This window comes from Trachypithecus francoisi, unplaced genomic scaffold (assembly GCF_009764315.1).
Source record: "Trachypithecus francoisi isolate TF-2019V2 unplaced genomic scaffold, Tfra_2.0 Lachesis_group3, whole genome shotgun sequence".
Lineage (NCBI taxonomy): Eukaryota > Metazoa > Chordata > Mammalia > Primates > Cercopithecidae > Trachypithecus > Trachypithecus francoisi.
Genome location: NW_022681468.1, coordinates 98,090,811 through 98,109,474, shown reverse-complemented (window position 1 = coordinate 98,109,474; position 18,664 = coordinate 98,090,811). Strand labels below are relative to the sequence as shown.

Below are 18,664 nucleotides of genomic sequence, written 5' to 3'. Positions count from 1 at the left end.
CCACCACATCTGGCTAGTTTTTTGTATTTTTAGTAGAGATGGGGTTGTGCCATGTTGCCCAGGCTGGTCTCGAACTGCTGGGCTCATGTGATCCACTTGCCTTAGCCTCCCAAAGTACTAGGATTATAGGCATGAGCCATCGCGCCTGGCCAAGCCATTTTTTAAAATGGACAGAAGTCAACAAAGACGCCAGAAGGATGGCAAATAAGCATATGAAAAGATGCTCTACATCACTAGTCATTAGGGAATTGTAAATGAAAACAATAGTGAGACACCACTTCATACACCAGAATAACTAGAATTACATAAAGGTTGAACATACCAACTGTTGGTGAAGATGTGGAGAAACTGGAACCTTCATACATTACTGGTAGGAATGTAAAATGGTACAACTGCTTTGGCAAACAGTTTGGCATTTCTTTTTTCTTTTTTTGAGATGGAGTCTTGTTCTGTTGCCCAGGCTGGAGTGCAGTAGCAGTCTTGGCTCAGTGCAACCTCCGCCTCCTGAGTTCAAGCAATTCTCCTGCCTCAGCCTCCTGAATAGCTGAGTTTACAGGTGTGTGCCACCACACCCAGCTAATTTTTGTATTTTTAGTAGAGACGGGGTTTCACGATGTTGGCCAGGCTGGTCTTGAACTCCTGACCTTGTGATCTGCCCACCTTAGCCTCCCAAAGTGCAGGGATTACAGGCGTGAGCCACCATGCCAGCCCAGTTTGGCATTTCTTAAAAAGTGTATACCTACCACAGGTGTGATCCAGCCATTTCACTCCTAGGTATTTATCCAGAAAAAAATACATATCCATACAAAAACTTGTATATGAATGTTTATAGCAGCCTTACTTTTAATAGCCAAAAACTGAAGAAAAGCCAAATGTGAAAAATAAACCTAATAAATAAACCTGTAGAAAATGCAAACTAATCTGTAGTAACAAAGAAATTGGTGGGCCGGGTACAGTGACTCATGCCCGTAATACCAGCACTTTGGGAGGCCAAGGTGGGCGGATCATGAGGTCAGGAGATTGAGACCATCCTGGCTAACACAGTGAAACCCCGTCTCTACTAAAAATACAAAAATTTACCGGGTGTGGTGGCACACGCCTGCAGTCCCAGCTACTCGGGAGGCTGAGGCAGGAGAATCCCTTCAACCTGGGAGGCAGAGTTGAGATCGCGCCACTGCACTCCAGCCTGGCAAGAACGAGACTCCATGTCAAAAAAAAAAATCAGTGGTTGCTGTGCAGGGTGAGGCTGGGAAGGAGGAATGAGAAAGGGGTGGGAGGAAACTTCCGGGGTAGAGATGCTTGGTTAACTTGACTGTAGTGATGGCTTTTCTGTCTTACCCTTCACATGTGTACAGTTTATATCCATCCTCCCTCAGTAATGCTGTTGAAGTTGGGCAGCCTCCCCATATTGAGACAAATGGCATTGAAGCCAGAAGCTTCCTAGGACTCCCTTTGTCTTTACACATCAGGGGTTAGGTTTTATATTTCTCACAAAAAATTAGTGAGAATAAGAGATATTCTTTTTTTTTTTTGAGACGGAGTCTGGCTCTGTCGCCCAGGCTGGAGTGCAGTGGCCGGATCTCAGCTCGCTGCAAGCTCCGCCTCCCAGGCTCACGCCATTCTCCTGCCTCAGCCTCCCGAGTAGCTGGGACTACAGGCGCCCGCCACCTCGCCCGGCTAGTTTTTTGTAGTTTTTAGTAGAGACAGGGTTTCACCGTGTTAGCCAGGATGGTCTCGATCTCCTGACCTTGTGATCCGCCCGTCTCGGCCTCCCAAAGTGCTGGGATTACAGGCTTGAGCCACCGCGCCCAGCCGAGATATTCTTAATTTAGAAATGTACCACAGAGTATTTTAAAAATCACACTCTGCCAGGTGTGGTGGCTCACGCCTGTCATCCTAGCACTTTGGGAGGCAGGCAGATCATCTGAGGTCAGGAGTCCAAGACCAGCCTGGCCAACATGGTGAAACTCTGTCTCTATTAAAAATATAAAAATTGGCCGGGCGCGGTGGCTCAAGCCTGTAATCCCAGCACTTTGGGAGGCCGAGACGGGCGGATCACGAGGTCAGGAGATCGAGACCATCCTGGCTAACATGGTGAAACCCCGTCTCTACTAAAAAATACAAAAACTAGCCGGGCGACGTGGCGGGCGCTGTAGTCCCAGTGCTTGGGGCTGAGGCAGGAGAATGGCGTAAACCCAGGAGGCGGAGCTTGCAGTGAGCTGAGACCCGGCCACTGACTCCAGCCTGGGCGGGGCAGAGCGAGACTCCGTCTCAAAAAAAAAAAAAAAAAAAAAAAAAAAAAATATAAAAATTAGGTGTGGTGATGCGTGCCTGTAATTCCAGCGAATCAGGAGGCTGAGGCAGGAGAATCGCTTGAACCTGGGAGGTGGAAGTTGCAGGGAACCAAGATAGTGCCACTGTACTTCAGCCTGGGTGATGGAGTGAGACTCAAAAAAAGAAAAAAAAATCACATTCCTGACTAAAAATTTCCAGGAGGCCGGGCGCAGTGGCTCACGCCTGTAATCCCAGCACTTTGGGAGGCCGAGGCCGGGGAATCATGAGGTCAGGAGATCAAGACCATCCTGGCTAACAAGGTGAAACCCCGTCTCTACTAAAAATGCAAAAAATTAGCTGGACGTGGTGGTGGGCACCTGTAGTCCCAGCTACTTGGGAGGCTGAGGCAGGAGAATGGCGTGAACCCAGGAGGCGGAGCTTGCTGTGAACCGACATCGTGCCACAGCACTCCAGCCTGGGCAGAGCAAGACTCCGTCTCAAAAAAAAAAAAAAATTTCCAGGAGGTTCTTTTAGTTTTTTCTGTTTCTGTTTTTCACACACAGACCAACCAACTCAAAAAGTGACTGGGGAAAAAAAGGAAACACCACACTGTATCTTTTTGAAATGTAAGTATACAGATTTTAATTTATTTTTAAGAATAATTTTATATTTTAAAAACAGGACACGTACTGTATGATAAACAAGTGTGGCTGACACAGACCAAGTCCACACTGGTAAGCTTTTGAGAACCATTTACACTATGTTGACAGTAGTACTGCTGCAGACAGAGGAAGAATAAATAATAGTGCTTCAAGAAGAGTAGTGATTGAGAGGGTAGGTAAAGAGGGCGTCTCATCGTGGATGCTAGAGCAGGAACAACTCCCCAGTAGTGACATGTGCAAAGTTCCAGATCTCCATGACAAAGACAGCCCAACCCATTGGAACAAACAGACTCCCAATGCAGCTGGCAACTGCAGGGGTAGAAGAACTCAGGCAAAGTAGGCACAGGAATGGGGAGATGGGAGCCAGGGACAAATGCTGAAGAAAGCATTCCAACAAACGTGTGTTCATACATGCATACCCCCAACAAAGGGCATTGCACTGTGTAACAGAACTGAACACAATTTAACAAAGCAGTTCCCAGCCTTCCTGTCACCTCTTTTGGCAGTAGGGCAGGCCATCTCAACTTCAGACACACAGACATTCTCATCAGGAGGAAGGCTGTCCTGTGTGGTGGGGACAAAGCTTCAGGTGAGAGCAAAGCTATGATAGCTACAGCATTAATTTAACATGCCTAAACAAAAAAGATGTTAATTACTAGTTACAGGTATACATGCCACAACTACCCCAGGGATGGGCATAGTCAGTCATTTTCCTACACAGTGGTGAAATAAAACAAGCTTTGATCATGCTTCAGCAAGTAGAATTACGTGGTAGAGGTCAGGCCCCATATGCTAAAATTTGCACTTCCTGCCATAAACTTTTAAGGTATTTAAGTCAAAACCAAGTCTCCTAGGACCACTAAACCTATGATGGACTTTCATCTGTAACACGCATTCACATCTTTAAGTTAGGCCCATGGTCATGGAACCTGTCCAGGGTTTCAAGCACGCCTAGGCTGAAGAAAAACTAAAGTCACCCCCATATAACTAGGTCCAGTCTAGGCACAGGAAGCCCCAGCTGGTTGACTGATCAGGGCTTCTCAGGACTGGATGTTGGTTGAATTGAGGATTCCAGAAGTAGCATCAGATTTGGAAGCCTTTGAAAGTTCTCGCTGTTGAAAAATAAATAACATCAGTGGCAATACTGCCTCTATTACACATGCCCCACCCTTCTAAGTATGGTTAAATGTCAGCAAAAGGTCCCTTGAAGGCAGTTTCTGAGATCCCCAGCCTGGCATAGGCTGCGTTAGGAGTAAAAGGCGAAGAACTCTGAGCACCATTCTATTAGTCATAGACAGAGTGCATGTGCACGCATGCCTGTGATCCCTTTCCTCAGCCAGTCCCTTCTGTTACACCTCAGAGAAGAGAAATCCTTCATCCAGTCATGCACCACATAATGACGTTTCAGTTAACAGGCCACATACACTATGGTGGTCCCATAAGATTATACCGTATTTTTACTGTACCTTTTCTATGTTTAGATACACAAATACTTACCATTGCGTTACAACTGCCTACAGTATCCCAGCCTGAATCAAAAAAACCCACAATTGCCTATAGTATTCTTTCTGTAACATGCTGCCCAGGTTTGCAGCCTAGGAGGCAAACGCCATACCATATAGCTTAGGTGTATAGGCTGTACTGTCTAGGACTGTTAAGTACACACTGATATGTGCACAATGAAATTGCCCCACACATTCTCAGAACATATCCCTGTCATTAAGTGAGGCATGACTCTACTTCACAAAGCTACTTTAGAGTCGTCAAGTAGGCAACAAGCTTTGGTCTCTTGAAGCCCTCTAAAACAGTGGGCCAGAACATATATCTACCAATCCCTGGGGCTGAGGCCTTGTAACCTGCTGGTGATTTGATCTCATGCTGGAGCACATGGTATAGCAGCAAAAGATAAAGCATGAATGGCCACTGAGAAAGACAGATATTAGCAGAGGTTAGTTTACCGGCTTCGGTGCTGCCTGGTGGAGTCTATCAGTCATAGCAACCCAAACCAGATGAACCTACCTAGGACTAGCCACAGAGATAGGCAGGTACATTTAAGCCTCAACTAGATAACATGGGCCTTGGTTGAACAAGCAAAAAAGAGAAAGCTGGACCTCCGTCCAGCAGTCTGCCAGAGTGACTGACACCCACTTTTATAGGTAGAAGCACCACCAGCCACGTAATTTGAAAAACTTGCCGGAGTAGGAAGCCAGTTTCAGTGATTAAAATTAGCTGCAGCCTTGGCCAACTGTTCCATTCTCCATCCCTGCAGCAATTAAGAGGGGAGGCAGGCTAGGGGTTTAACTCAACATATCCCCTCAAGGGTGAGGGACATCCTCACCTCTTGCTAGTAAAATATTGAGAGAAGAGAAGACAGATTAAGTAAAAGGCAGTGTAATTAGGTGTTAGCAGATATAGAGTAGGATACTAGGAAGTGAAGAGCATTCTGGAAAAACTTGCTTCCAATGCTTCATCTATGCTTCAGTAGCTCAATGTATGGAAAGAGGCAAAGGTGAGGAAATCGGCATTAGCTAGCTGAGAACAGACAGAGCTGGCAATTGAGCCCTGAGGTTAGGAAGGCATATACTCCAGGAAATAATCAGCACACAGGCCAAGAGCCTCATTGTAGGCAGCACACAGCTGGGGCTCCCTTCCCCATGTGATGGGGCCTCTATTCTTTCCAGCTACTGCAGGCCTTTGATGTCACAATTGGGGAGGGTCAAGGTTTTCTGTTAAACACGATTTAAAACTGCCTGACTTTAGGGGCTGAGAATCCAATTCAAGTCTGAACAAATTTTCTTATTAATCTGTTGTGAATGTAAATCAGATGTGTTTTTTTTGAGTCCATGATAGGAATTCCTGCTTCCTTTGTAACACTGCCGAGATTATTGGTTAGTGTAGCCCTGTGCCCAGATGAATGAAGCCAGCAGATGACAGATCAGTTAGGAAAAGGGACATGGGACATGCAGGGGTTGCCATACAGACCTGAAGCCCAACAGTGGAACTGTCAGAGAGGGACGGATCCTTCTAAGAACAAAGAATTGAGACAATTACCAAGAACTCCACCAAGAGAGCACCAGGGCAGTGATAGAGGGGTTGCCTCTGGCAGCCAGGGAATGGTATATATTAAGCAGAAGGATCCAGGTTAAATGTCTAGTTGCTGCTGCCAACTTCCTTCCTATACAACCCCCCCCTTAAATCACACCAACCCCGCCATGATCAAAGCAGGAAAGGGATTCTCAGCCTCCAAGGTAGCTGCCCTAGCTAATAGCCTGGGTGCCCCTGGGAAGATACCCACTCTGCCCCAACTGTGTGCTCCCCAGAGACTGGTAGATATTAGAAAAGGTGAATTACCGCAAACTCAGAATAGGTGCTGGCAACAGAATTAATGCTGAAGTTGCGCTGGAGGGGGGCCGAGCCAGGGTACCCACCACTCAGGATGCTGCCGTTGAGCTCCAGGTTCTCCTTGTTGGCTCCATGCCTGCCAGTACGGGGTGTTTTCTTCCCTGAACAGGTGGAAGCAGCAACCGGCTGCAGAGAAAGGAAAGAGATCCATGTATCCTCCTCCTAATGAACGTGCACATACAATACCTGCACTGGTCAATGGCTGAGACTATCTTTATATTCATGTCTATAATCCTATACTTTTTAGTTAAAAAAAAAAAAAATGGGGCTGGGTGTGGCTCACGCCTATAATCCCAACACTTTGGGAAGCCAAGGCAGGAGGATTGCTTGAGGCCACATGTTCAAGACCAGCCTGGGCAACATAACAGAACCCCATCTCTAGAAAAAAATGTTTTTAAATATGAATTCTTGATTTACATAACACCTATCTTGTGCATAGTCTAATAAAATATTTGAAAGACTGTGTTTTACCACATACTTTTCAACATCTCTACTGAGTACTTGGCATGTCTAGTCATCTGGTTTCACTGGGCTGGAACCCACATGTAGGGGATTTAGCTCCATACCAGCTGAAGACTGGGCTTGGAATTGAGTCAGCTTGGAATTGAGTCCACAGCGACCCTGCCTGATCTTCAGTTTCCCAGACATCCCAGTGCTTCTCATGGTACCAGTGGGGCTCAGAGTGACTGTTCTCTTTTTTTGCACATTAATTTTGGACCATTATTTAATGGTCAGCTAGCTTATATCTGTCAACTCTCAGCATGTAAGTAAGAACCAAATCCAGGGATCTTAGAATCCAGAACAAGTAGGTGGGGCCTCTGGGTGAACAGGCTAGGGATGCATGTGAGGATGTGCTTAGACACAGGGCATACTAACCTTGCTGCCAGAAGGAGGAAGTCGAGACACAGGGGAGTGGTAGATTGTCCCTCCAAAGATAGGCCGAATGCTACTATTGGCCGTAGCGTTGGACATGGTGGTAGTGTTCAGCTAGAGAGAAGAACACGTGGGTTACTTATGTGCAGTAACATCCTCAGCATTTCCAGCAACCTGTCTCTACCCTACAGAGAAATGACTATTGGAGGCAGTCCAGGGAAGATGGGTTTGCATGGTGAAGGGCCTGCTGTGTCTAATACTGCACAGGTTTGAAGAAACCTGTGGAAAGTTTTCAAAGCCTATTGATATCCAGCAAATGTTAATGTAAAATGGTACAACCACTGTGGCACAAGACATCTAGCATACGACCCAGCCATTCTACTCTCAGGTGTCTCTACCCAAAAGAAACGAAAGCAGAGATCCATACAAAGACTTAGATGTAAATGTTCATAGCAGCTACCTGCAACAGCCAAAAGCTGGAAACAACCAAATACCCATCAGCAGGTAAGTGGACAAACTGTGGCAAATTCATACAGTGGAATGAATATTGATCTGCAATAAAAAGGAGTGACCTTTTGATACATGCAACAACAGAGATGAATCTATACTAAATGAAAGAAGCCAGACAAAAAAGAATATATACTGCGGGATTCTATGTAAAATGTTTCAAAATGCAAACATCTATAAAGAGTAAATCCCTACTTGCCACAGCTAGAGGCTGGGGGCAAATCAGGAGCCAGGGAAGGAGGGAGGTAATACAAAGAGGCACTAGGAAACTTTGGGGACCATGGAAATGTTCATTATCTAACTTATGGTGACAGTTTCATTATGTAAACGTACATATGTCAAAACATATGCTAATAAGAGCTCTAAATGTTTTTGAGATGGGGGTCTCACTCTGTCACCCAGGCTGGAGTACAGTGGTACAATCTTGGTTCACTGTAGCCTCAACCTTCTGGGCTCAAGCAGTCCTCCAACCCCAGCCTCCTGAGTAGCTGGGACCACAGGTGTGTGCCACCACAACCAGCTAATTTTTGTGTTCTAGAGATGGGGCTTCAACATGTTACCCAGGCTAGTCTCCCAACTCCTGAGTTCAAGCAATCCCCCTACCTTGGCTTCCTAAAGTATTAAGATTACAGGCTTGAGCCACTGCGCCCAGCCAAAACTTTTTTTTTTTCTTTTTAATTAAAAAAACTCTAGGGAGCTGGGCACAGTGGCTCATGCCTGCAATCCAGCACTTTGGGAGGCCAAGGTGGGTGGATCATTTGAGGTTGGGAGTATGAGACCAGCCTGACCAACATGAAGAAACCCCATGTCTACTAAAAATAAAAAATTAGCCGGGTGTGGTAGCGTATACCTGTAATCCCAGCTACTCAGGAGGCTGAGGCAGGAGAATCGCTTGAACCCGGGAGGTGGAGGTTCACGCCTGTAATCCCAGCACTTTGGGAGGCTGAGGCAGGTGGATCTTCTGAGGTCAAGAGATTGAGACCATCCTGGCCAACAAAGTGAAACCCCATCTCTACTAAAAATACAAAAATTAGGTGGGCATGGTGGCACAGGCCTGTAGTCCCACCTACTCAGGAGGCTGAGGCATGAGAATCACTTGAACCCAGGAGGCGGAGGTTGCAGTGAGCCGAGATCACGCCACTGCACTCTAGCTTGGCAACAGAGCAAGACTCCATCTCAAAAACAAAAACAAAAAAAACACATTTTAGGCCAGGCACAGTGGCTCATGCCCTATAATCCCAGCACTTTGGGAGGCTGAGGCAGGAGGATCGCTTGAGCTCAGGAGTTTGAGACCAGCCTGGACAACTTAGTGAGACCTCATTTCTACTAAAACTCAAAACCCACCCCCCCCCCAAAAAAAATTAGCTTGGTATGGTGGCATGTGCCTGTAAGTCTCAGCTACGTAGAGGCTGAGATTAGAGAATCACTTGAGCCCAGGAGGTTGAGCTGCAGTGAGCCATTATGACACCACTGCATTCCAGTATGGGCGACAGAGCAAGACACTGTCTAAAAAGAATAAATTTATGTTACAAAATATGAGTAGGGAGAAGAAATAATGCTTTTATTTATCAAAAAGAAAAAAGTAGGCCAGGCGCAGAGGCTCACGCCTGTAATCCCAGCACTTTGAAAGTAGAGGTGGGTGGATCACCTGAGGTCAGGAATTCAAGACCAGCCTAGCCAACATGGAGAAACCCTGTCTCTACTAAAAATACAAAATTAGCTGGGCATGGTGGCACATGCCTGTAATCCCAGTTACTTGGGAGGCTGAGGCAGGAGAATCGCTTGAACCTAGGAGGCGGAGGCTGTAGTGAGCTGAGAACATGCCATTGCACTCCAGCCTAGGCAACAAGAGCGAAACTGTCTCAAAAAATAAATAAATAAAGTCCTCTCTGACTTTGTGCTGTAGAGATGAGAATCATTACATGTTTCATTTAGTAAGTAAGCATGAACGTTGTTTTTCACATGGTACAACATGGCCACCTCTTGGCCTTACAGGGAAAACCAGTGAAGCTTTCTTTTCATCATTACCAGAATGTTAGCAATCATTCCCCCCCGCCCCTCGAATTTGATGCAAGGACTCAAGCGCAGACACCAAAGCTGGCCACTCTGTGACTGTCACTATAGGCTGCTATTCAGCCTTCCATTCATTCTCAAGTGGACTCGACATGAAGGGACAGAAGAGCCCTTTCCCCTCTGCAGGACCGAGGGCAAGAGATGTAGGGAAAAGAAAGATCAGACTTACTGTGTCTATGGAGAAAAGGAAGACATAAGAAACTCCATTTTGATCTGTACTAAGAAAAATTGTTTTGCCTTGAGATGCTGTTAATCTGCAACTTTAGCCCCAACCCTGTACTCACAGAAACATGTGCTGTATGGAATCAGGGTTTAAGGGATCTAGGGCTGTGCAGGATGTGCCTTGTTAACAGTATGTTTACAGGCAATATGCTTGGTAAAAGTCATCGCCATTCTCCATTCTCAATTAACCAGGGGCACAATGCACTGTGGAAAGCCGCAGGGACCTCTGCCCAAGAAAGCCTGGGTATTGTCCAGGTATTTTCCCCCACTGAGACAGCCAGAGATAGGGCCTCGTGGGAATGGAAAGACCTGACTGTCCCCTAACCCGACACCTGTAAAGGGTCTGTGCTGAGGAGGATTAGTAAAAGAGGAAGGCCTCTGTCTCCTGCATGCCCCTGGGAATGGAATGTCTCGGTGTAAAACCCGATCATATATTTGTTCTATTCTGAGACAGGAGAAAACCGCCCTGTGGCTGGAGGCGAGATATGCTGGTGGCAATACTGTTCTGTTACCCTTTACTACACTGAGATGTTTGGGTGAAGAGAAGCATAAATCTGGCCTACGTGCACATCCAGGCACAGTACTTTCCCTTGAACTTATTTGGGACACACATTACTTTGCTCACATGTTTTCCTGCTGACTTTCTCCCCACTATCACCCTGTCCTCCTGCTGCATTCCCCTTGCCGAGACAGTGAAAATAATAAAAAATACTGAGGGAACTCAGAGACCAGTGCGGGTGTGGGTCCTCTGTATGCTGAGCACTCGTCCCCTGGGCCCACTGTTCTTTCTCTGTACTTTGTGTGTCTTATTTCTTTTCTCAGTCTCTCGTCCCACCTGACTAGAAATACCTACGGGTATGGAGGGGCTGGCTCTGTTCAAAGAGGTGGCTGGGACTACCCTCACCCACTCCCTTGAAATCAGTGCTTCCCTAAGCCTTGTGTTTACCTTACGTGCTTTGCCTGGTGTGTTGGGAGCCAGTCCTCGCCGCTTGCTGGGTGTTCGAGGAGCGCTGCCATAGAGCATCTCTGTCTCTGTCTGTTTTTTGTTCTTGAGTTGCTGCGTGAAAGTCAGAAGCAACAGTGATAAATCTCAGGAAGAGAGCAGGTCTGGGATGGCAACAGAAGCAGGACCAGGAATCTAGGCCCATGTCTCCACAGCCCGAGCTAAAAAGAGCTGCCACAGGCTCCCTATTCAACAAACCCTGGTCCCTGGCAGAGACTCTGGGCTGCTCAGATTACCATCTTCCTCTTATCCCAATTTGTGTTCATGTTCACACTTACTCTTTCCTGCCTGGCTCTCTCTTTCTCCAATCGATGCATCTCCCATTGTTCTGCCACATACTCCATGAATTTCTGCCCATTCACCATAAATGCCTTTGAATGTTCCTGTTCCCACAGTTCAATTCGTGCCTTCAACTCTTCTTCCAGCTGAGACCAGAAATAAGGACATGTTAATTACTTCAACTCTTTAGCGTAAAGCCCAAATGAAATGATTTCTCTAGAGAGTGACTCCTCCTCCCCAGAGCATCACTAGCCTCATCTCAGGTAGCTGGGCCCACATAGGTACAGGTCAGAGTGACCAGAAATCAAAGCCCGGGGACATTTCATTCACACAACATACAAGAGTGGAAAATGGCAAGAACCCAAAGTTTGACCACTAAGGTTTTGGTGCCTGAAATTGGAGGCAGCACAGGAAAGATCAGCAATATGAAATAGGCAGTGAACATTAGGAGCAGGACTCTGAAATCAGACATAATGGGGTTCAATCTGGAATCACCCTCTTTACTGGCTGTGAAGCAGTGAGCAAATTTATATAACTTTTTTTTTTTTTTTTTTTGGGACAGTCTGCTGCCCAGGCTGGAGTGCAGTGGCACGATCTCGGCTCACTGCAACCTCCACCTCTCGGGTTCAAGCGATTCTTGTGCCTCAGCCTCCTGAGTAGCTGGGATTAATAGGCATACACCACGCCTGGTTAATTTTTGCATTTTTAGTAGAGATGGGGTTTCGTCATGTTGGCCAGGCTGGTCTCGAACTGCTGGCCTCCCAAAGCCCTGGGATTACAGGAGTGAGCCACCACACCTGGCCAGATTTACCTAACTTCTTAGTACCTCAGTTTCTCATCTGTAAAAATGGAAATAATACCAATCTCATAGGGATGTTGTGAGGAGCAGATGAATTACTAAATGAGAGTGTTTTGAAATGATATCCCTGACTTAACTCAAAAAAATGGTGGTATTATCAAAGTGGAAAATGGTAATGAAGCCCACAGAACTCTGTCAAAGGCTTTCCTTATGTAACTGGCTGAATTGTGTTTCCCCCCAAATTCAAATGTTGAAGCCTTAACCCCCAGTACCTCAGATTGTGACTGTATTTGGAGACAGCGTCATTAAAAAGAGAATTAAAACCAAGTGTGCTGGCTCATTCCTATATTCCTAGCATTCCTGAGGCCGAGATGGGAGGATTGCTTGAGGCCAGGAGTCCAAGACCAGCCTGGTCAACATAGTAAGACCCCATCTCTTGAAGAAAAAAAAAAAAAGAACTCAGTTAAAATGAGGTCATTAGGTGGGCCCTAATCTCATATGACTGGGAGTAATCAGGCCACACTTATGGCGGGAAAACCATGTGAAGACACTGAGAAGACGACGACCATTTACAAAGCCAAGGAGAGAGGCCTCAGAAGAAACCAACTCTGCCAATGACATGTTGTCATCAGATTTGCAGTTTCTAGAGTTGTGAGAAAATAAGTTGCTGTTGTCGAAGCTGCCCAGTACGTAGTGTTTTCTGTTTTTTTTTTTTTTTTTTTTTTTTGAGATGGAGTCTCTCACTCTGTTGCCCAGGCTGGAGTGCAGTGGCACGGTCTTGGCTTACTGCAATCTCTGCCTCCCGGGTTCAAGCGATTCTCCTGCCTCAGCCTCCTGAGTAGCTGGGATTACAGGTGCTGACCACCATGCCTGGCTAATTTTTGTATTTTTAGTGGAGACCAGGCTGGTCTTGAACTCCTGACGACCTTGTGATCCGCCAGCCTCCCAAAGTGCTGGGATTATAGGTGTGAGCCACCACACCTGGCCTGTAGTGCTTTATTATTGGCAGTCCTAGCAAACGAATACGCCTTGATACACAGTTGCGTATACTGAATATGTAACTTATTATCTCTGCCTAAGCTTTGAAGAAAATTGTTTTGGGGCTAAACAATAGAAAGAAAAAGACGTACAAATAGTGAGGTATCTTTGTAACCAAGCACCAAAAACCCTTAGCAATAATATTACCTTAGGCAGCATTTTCTGGAGCTTGGCTCGTTGTTTTTCTTCTTTTAGAAGATTTCCTCCTCGGTTTGTAAATCGATTCGGATCTGAAGCTTTCCTCTGTGAAAAGTACATTTTAATTAGTGGAAAGCCTGGCACCATGAGACCAATAACTTCTGTTAAGAGTCTTTGTTCTTGCTGGGCGCAGTGGCTCACGCCTATAATCCCGGCACTTTGGGAGGCCGAGGCGGGCGGATCACCTGAGGTTGACAATTCGAGACCAGCCTGGCCAACATGGTGAAACCCCATCTCTACTAAGAGTAAAAAAATTAGTGGGCCCGGTAGCAGTCACATGTAGTCCCAGCTACTCAGGAGACTGAGGCAGGAGAATCACTTGAACCTGAGTGGCGTGCAGTGAGCCGAGATCGCGCCACTACACTCCAGCCTGAGCAACGAGTGAGACTCAAAAAATAAATAAATAAATAAAAATAGTTAAAGCTTCTCATTCTTTTTAACTTTTTATTAACTTTTCTGTTTTTTACTGTCTTCTTTCTAGTCAAGTAATGCAGTGGGAGAGGAACAAATCTGTAACTGGCTGTGATCACCGAGTTATAAATGCCACTACTCTTGGACCAGCATGTGTTTTCTTTTAGAACATATACAGTATATCAGAACAGTAATGCAAGTATATAGCTTGTAATTATAAATTAGGTATATATACTCAAAAATAGGGGCACATAAGCAGAAAAATTTAGAAGACATTCTTGAAAATTAAATTGTTTCCCTTCCATACTGCTTGATTGGTGACAGCCAATCGTTACTAGACAGGATGGTAATTTCTTGTTTTCTTCTTAAATACCGGCATGTCAACAAAGGTTGCTGCCTTAGCTCCTTATTTATATTTGTTTTTTTTTTTTTTGAGACGGAGTCCTGCTTTATCACCCAGGCTGGAGTGCAGTGCCTTGATCTGGGCTCACTGCAAGCTCCGCCTCCTGGGTTCATAACATTCTTCTCCCTCAGCCTCCCAAGTAGCTGGGACTACAAGCGCCCACCACCATGCCCGGCTAATTTTTTTTATTTTTTTTTTATTACAGACAGAGTTTCACCATGTTAGCCAGGATGGACTCGATATCCTGACCTGTGATCCGCCCGCCTCAGCCTCCCAAAGTGCTGGGATTACAGGCATGAGCCACCATGCCCAGCCTCCTTATTTATGTTTACTCTTCTTTTTGTTGTAACCAGAAGTAAAGAATAACTGAGGACAAAGACATCTGTTCTTAAACAGCTGTAAGATATCCCATAGTTCTCTCCACTTCTGAGTCCTAGTTTGCTGCCTGTAAACTTGAAGGAGTTGAATTCAGATTCTCTGAAGGCCCTTTGAGCTCTAACAGGGCCAGCATGAACCCAAGAACAAGGTGTCCCTCAATCTGTGCCCTACACGCCTCACTTGCCTCACCATAGTCCCTGAGCTCTAAAATGGTCTGAAGGAACCCATCCTTGCTGCCTATCAGAAGGAATCAATACCCATGCAATTTTCTAAGTAAATAGCAAAAGCTGGAATGGTAGAATATGTTAGTTGCCTGCCCCAACATCCATTCTTCTCTCCTTCCTTAGTAACAGAACCAGAATTTACCTGGGGCAGCAATTCACCCAGCCTCACCAGCAGCTGACAGCATGTGAGCCACGGTGGTGTGAACAGAGCCAGGAAGAGCTCTTGAAGGAGTGAGGGGCAATGCCTTCTTTGTTCCTTCCTCCACCACACTGTCTGAAATGTGCCATCAGGGGCCAGATGCAGTGGCTCATGCCTGTGATCCCAGCACTCTGGGAGGCCGAGATGGACGGATCACCTGAAGTCAGGAATTCGAGACCAGCCTGGCCAACATGGTGAAACCCTGTCTCTACTAAAAATACAAAATTAGCCGGGCATGGTGGCACATGCCTGTAATCCCAGCTACTGGGGAGGCTGAGGTAGAAGAATTGCTTCAACCCGTGAGGTGGAGGTTGTGGTGAGCCAAGATTGCGCCATTGCACTCTAGCCTGGGTGACCAGCAAATCTCCACCTCCGGGAAAAAAAAAAAAAAAGTGCCATCAGGGTGGGAGCTCTAGTAGCAGCCATCCTGGCCCTGAGAATAAGGTCCACCCTTAGTGGTGGGGGAGTGCCCCGGCCGGAGAAGCCTGGGGCCCTGCTCACTGTGCAGATCTGCTATGCCTGCCCCATACTGCCCAGCTCTGAACTTCATTCATGCAGGAAATGCCTACCTTATTTAAGCCATTAATTTTGGGCTTTTCTCTTATAAGACCCTGCAGATAAGCTTACCAAATAGAGGGGTCAGCAGAAATTCAGAGAGACTTAAAGATGGGGTATCAAAAGCCTGGCAAAGAACAAAGCTAACTGGACTGATTCCGTACATGGCATGCTTTCTTAACAGTTAAAACACAAAAACTAGGGCAATACCTCAAACTCTAAGAAAAGCCTCCAGGTTTCTTCCCACTTCTGGACACCTTCGAAGAGTTCCTTGTGAACTTCATAGTAGTTTTTTAACTGCACAATCTCAGCATCGTGGAGCTGGAGCAGATTTTCTGTGTAGTCCTCTGCAAAATATAGGCCCAGTAGTTTAAAACAATTCCTCTAGTGTTTAGTATCCAATTTTACGAATCATCCATTCCCTAAAATGGAAATAGATTCTTTCCTTATAGTAAACTGATACAGGAAGAGGCGTGTGTGTGTGTAATAGTTATATAGTGGTTAATAAAAACCAGCTTTGTCATAATCGGCCTGAGGGACTAGGGCCTAAGAGACTAGGATGGAGACTAAAATAATGTCGTCAAAAATCTGCATCATCTCTTGCCTTGTCTTTGGTTTCTTTCATATTCTTCTTTTCTGTCTTGCCCAGCCAGTAGAGGGGTGGATCACAGAAAATGTGCAAAAATATCTGTTGAATTTAGTTGGGATAGCTTCATCTTTATATTTAGTTCAGTTCAGACTAGAACTCCACTGCGCTCCAGGAGTCAAGCTCCTTTTGGCCCAAACGTAGGCTCTGGCATTTACCACTATGTTTCTGGGTTAAGTTATTCAGTATTTATGTGCTTTAGTATCCTTAGCTCTTGACATGAGGATTTTGTGAAATAATATTAAGGGTTTGACACTGAACCTGCAAAAAGTAAGCACCTGATAAAAACTTAAGCTTCACAGCTAGAAGCTACAGTGACATACTGCTTCAGAAAGCAAGAGATGGCCGGGCGCGGTGGCTCAAGCCTGTAATCCCAGCACTGTGGGAGGCCGAGATGGGCGAATCACGAGGTCAGGAGATCGAGACCATCCTGGCTAACACGGTGAAACCCCGTCTCTACTAAAAAATACAAAAAACTAGCCGGGCGAGGTGGCGGGCGCCTATAGTCCCAGCTACTCGGGAGGCTGAGGCAGGAGAATGGCGGGAACCCGGGAGGCGGAGCTTGCAGTGAGCTGAGATCTGGCCACTGCACTCCAGCCCGGGCGACAGAGCAAGACTCCGTCTCAAAAAAAAAAAAAAAAAAAAGAAAGAAAGCAAGAGACGAGTATTTCCCAATAATATTTGCAAATGCTTTTTCATACAGGAATGGCAGGCCGGGCGCGGTGGCTCAAGCCTGTAATCCCAGCACTTTGGGAGGTCGAGACGGGCGGATCACAAGGTCAGGAGATCGAGACCATCCTGGCTAATACGGTGAAACCCCGTCTCTACTAAAGAATACAAAAAACTAGCCGGGCGACGAGGCGGGCGCCTGTAGTCCCAGCTACTTGGGAGGCGGAGGCAGGAGAATGGTGTAAACCTGGGAGGCGGAGCTTGCAGTGAGCTGAGATCCGGCCACCGCACTCCAGCCTGGGCGACAGAGCCAGACTCCGTCTCAAAAAAAAAAAAAGGAATGGCAATTATGCTAAATGTCTTGAAAAGGTGGCTTTATCTGTTCAGAAGAGGAAATACTTCCTGTTGAATGTCTGGATGTCTTAAAAACTAGTGAGCAGGCCACAGGAAGACCGCACTTTTGACTGGGTGTGGTGGCCCAACACTTTGGGAGGCCGAGGTGGGAGGACTGTTTGAGCCTGGGAATTTGAGACCAGGTTGGGCAACAGAGTAAGACCTGTCTCCAAACAAACAACCCACCAACCAACCAACCAAAGACCTCACTCCTATACTAACCAGCATAGAAAGGGGCAAAAGCTTGTCTCTGCTCCTGGCTATAAAAGCACTGGTCCCAGTACTGAACCAGCTCCACTCGAATTGCCTCAATCACTTTCTTCATGTTTTGCATTTTCAGTTCTTCCAACCGATCCACTTCTGATTGCAGCTAAAAGAAAGAAACTTGTTAAAGGTGGCTGTCATACTTTTATATTCACTAAGGTTTGCAAAAGTTCCCTCCCTTTTAAGTAAAATTATAATGCAAAGCCACAAAGGTGTTATAAATCAACACTTTTTTTTTTTTGAGACACAGCCTCACTCTCTCGCCCAGACTGGAGTGCAGTGGCGCAATCTTGGCTCACTACACCCCTCCGCCTCCCAGGCTCAAGCAATTCTCCTGTCTCAGCCTCCCAAGTAGCTGGGATTACAGGCATGTACCACTACTGCCTGGCTAATTTTTTTATTTTTAGTAGATACAGGGTTTCGCCATGTTGTCCAGGCTGGTCTCGAACTCCTGATCTCAAATGATTCACCCACCTCGGCCTCCCAAAGTGCTGGGATTAGAGGCATGAACCACTGCACCAGGCCAAATCAACAGTCTTTATGACTAACACAAAAGTGCTAAGAGAAGACTCTGACCCAGTACCCACTGGGTTTCTTACCGCTTTCCGGACCTTGGCCTTTGACCCAGACATAATGGTGGCCACAGCTTCTCTTTCTTCTTCAGGTATTTGCAACCTGTCCCAGAGCTCTCGGATTTGAGCACGCAGCCCCTCACACACTGCTTCATTTTGTGATTTCCGCATTTCCAGCTATAGCACAGAAAGCCAGTGTCACTCACAGCAAAGCAGTAGCACAGAGGCTAGCCCTCTGGCCTCCCGCAAAGAAATGTCTGGTAGAGGAGGCACTTTCATGAGAACTCAAAGTAGCATGTTTTCATGCCTCCTAAACACAAGCTGTAAGGCTGTCAGGATCTTGGACTCCAAGAATTAGCATTCAAATTTAGAACTGAAAACAATTTTAATTAAACACTAATCTAATTCAAATGACTAATGTTATTTCATCTATAATTTCATTTTCTTGGAGCTACATATAAAGCTTTTTTAAATATTAAACAAAAATCAAGGTTGTATATCATATATTACTATCCTTACCTTCCCTCATTCTCTCATCTTACATTGTCTCCTTATTTAAGACTGAAAAAACAGCTGTCAGTTTTGTTCAAACTATATACTACGGAGATCCTAGGGCATAA

General features: G+C 46.0%; 2 protein-coding genes across 24 annotated transcripts in view; one reads left to right on the top strand and one right to left on the bottom strand.

Annotated features, from left to right (window-relative positions):
• Positions 1-18,664, top strand: part of RCCD1 (RCC1 domain containing 1) — a 35,442-nt gene that overhangs the window by 9,622 nt on the left and 7,156 nt on the right. For 2 of the 12 annotated variants that reach the window (XR_004431823.1, XM_033188947.1), the window contains exon 9: positions 2,838-2,876. Coding sequence is in view for 10 of the 12 variants with exons in the window: in XM_033188943.1 (XP_033044834.1) it covers positions 2,838-2,900; positions 6,448-6,629 (245 nt within the window). In the remaining 2 variants the exon portion in view is untranslated. Of the gene's footprint in view, positions 1-2,837; positions 2,901-6,447; positions 6,800-7,402; positions 8,197-10,467; positions 10,967-13,811; positions 14,128-14,869; positions 15,144-18,664 lie in introns of those variants that run through there. The other 10 variants (XM_033188949.1, XM_033188956.1, XM_033188951.1 and 7 more) reach the window with 10 other exon arrangements.
• PRC1 (protein regulator of cytokinesis 1) overlaps positions 2,889-18,664 on the bottom strand; it is a 29,356-nt gene continuing 13,580 nt past the window's right edge. For 4 of the 12 annotated variants that reach the window (XM_033188934.1, XM_033188930.1, XM_033188937.1 and 1 more), the window contains 10 exons: positions 18,072-18,221; positions 17,431-17,578; positions 15,711-15,847; positions 13,280-13,375; positions 11,295-11,441; positions 10,960-11,070; positions 7,215-7,325; positions 6,288-6,464; positions 5,919-5,960; positions 2,889-3,500 (listed from right to left, as the gene is read on the bottom strand). In XM_033188934.1, coding sequence (XP_033044825.1) covers positions 3,342-3,500; positions 5,919-5,960; positions 6,288-6,464; positions 7,215-7,325; positions 10,960-11,070; positions 11,295-11,441; positions 13,280-13,375; positions 15,711-15,847; positions 17,431-17,578; positions 18,072-18,221 — 1,278 coding nt within the window. In that variant the 3' untranslated portion in view covers positions 2,889-3,341. Of the gene's footprint in view, positions 5,961-6,287; positions 6,465-7,214; positions 7,326-10,959; positions 11,071-11,294; positions 11,442-13,279; positions 13,376-15,710; positions 15,848-17,430; positions 17,579-18,071; positions 18,222-18,664 lie in introns of all 12 variants that reach the window. The other 8 variants (XM_033188940.1, XM_033188932.1, XM_033188941.1 and 5 more) reach the window with 8 other exon arrangements.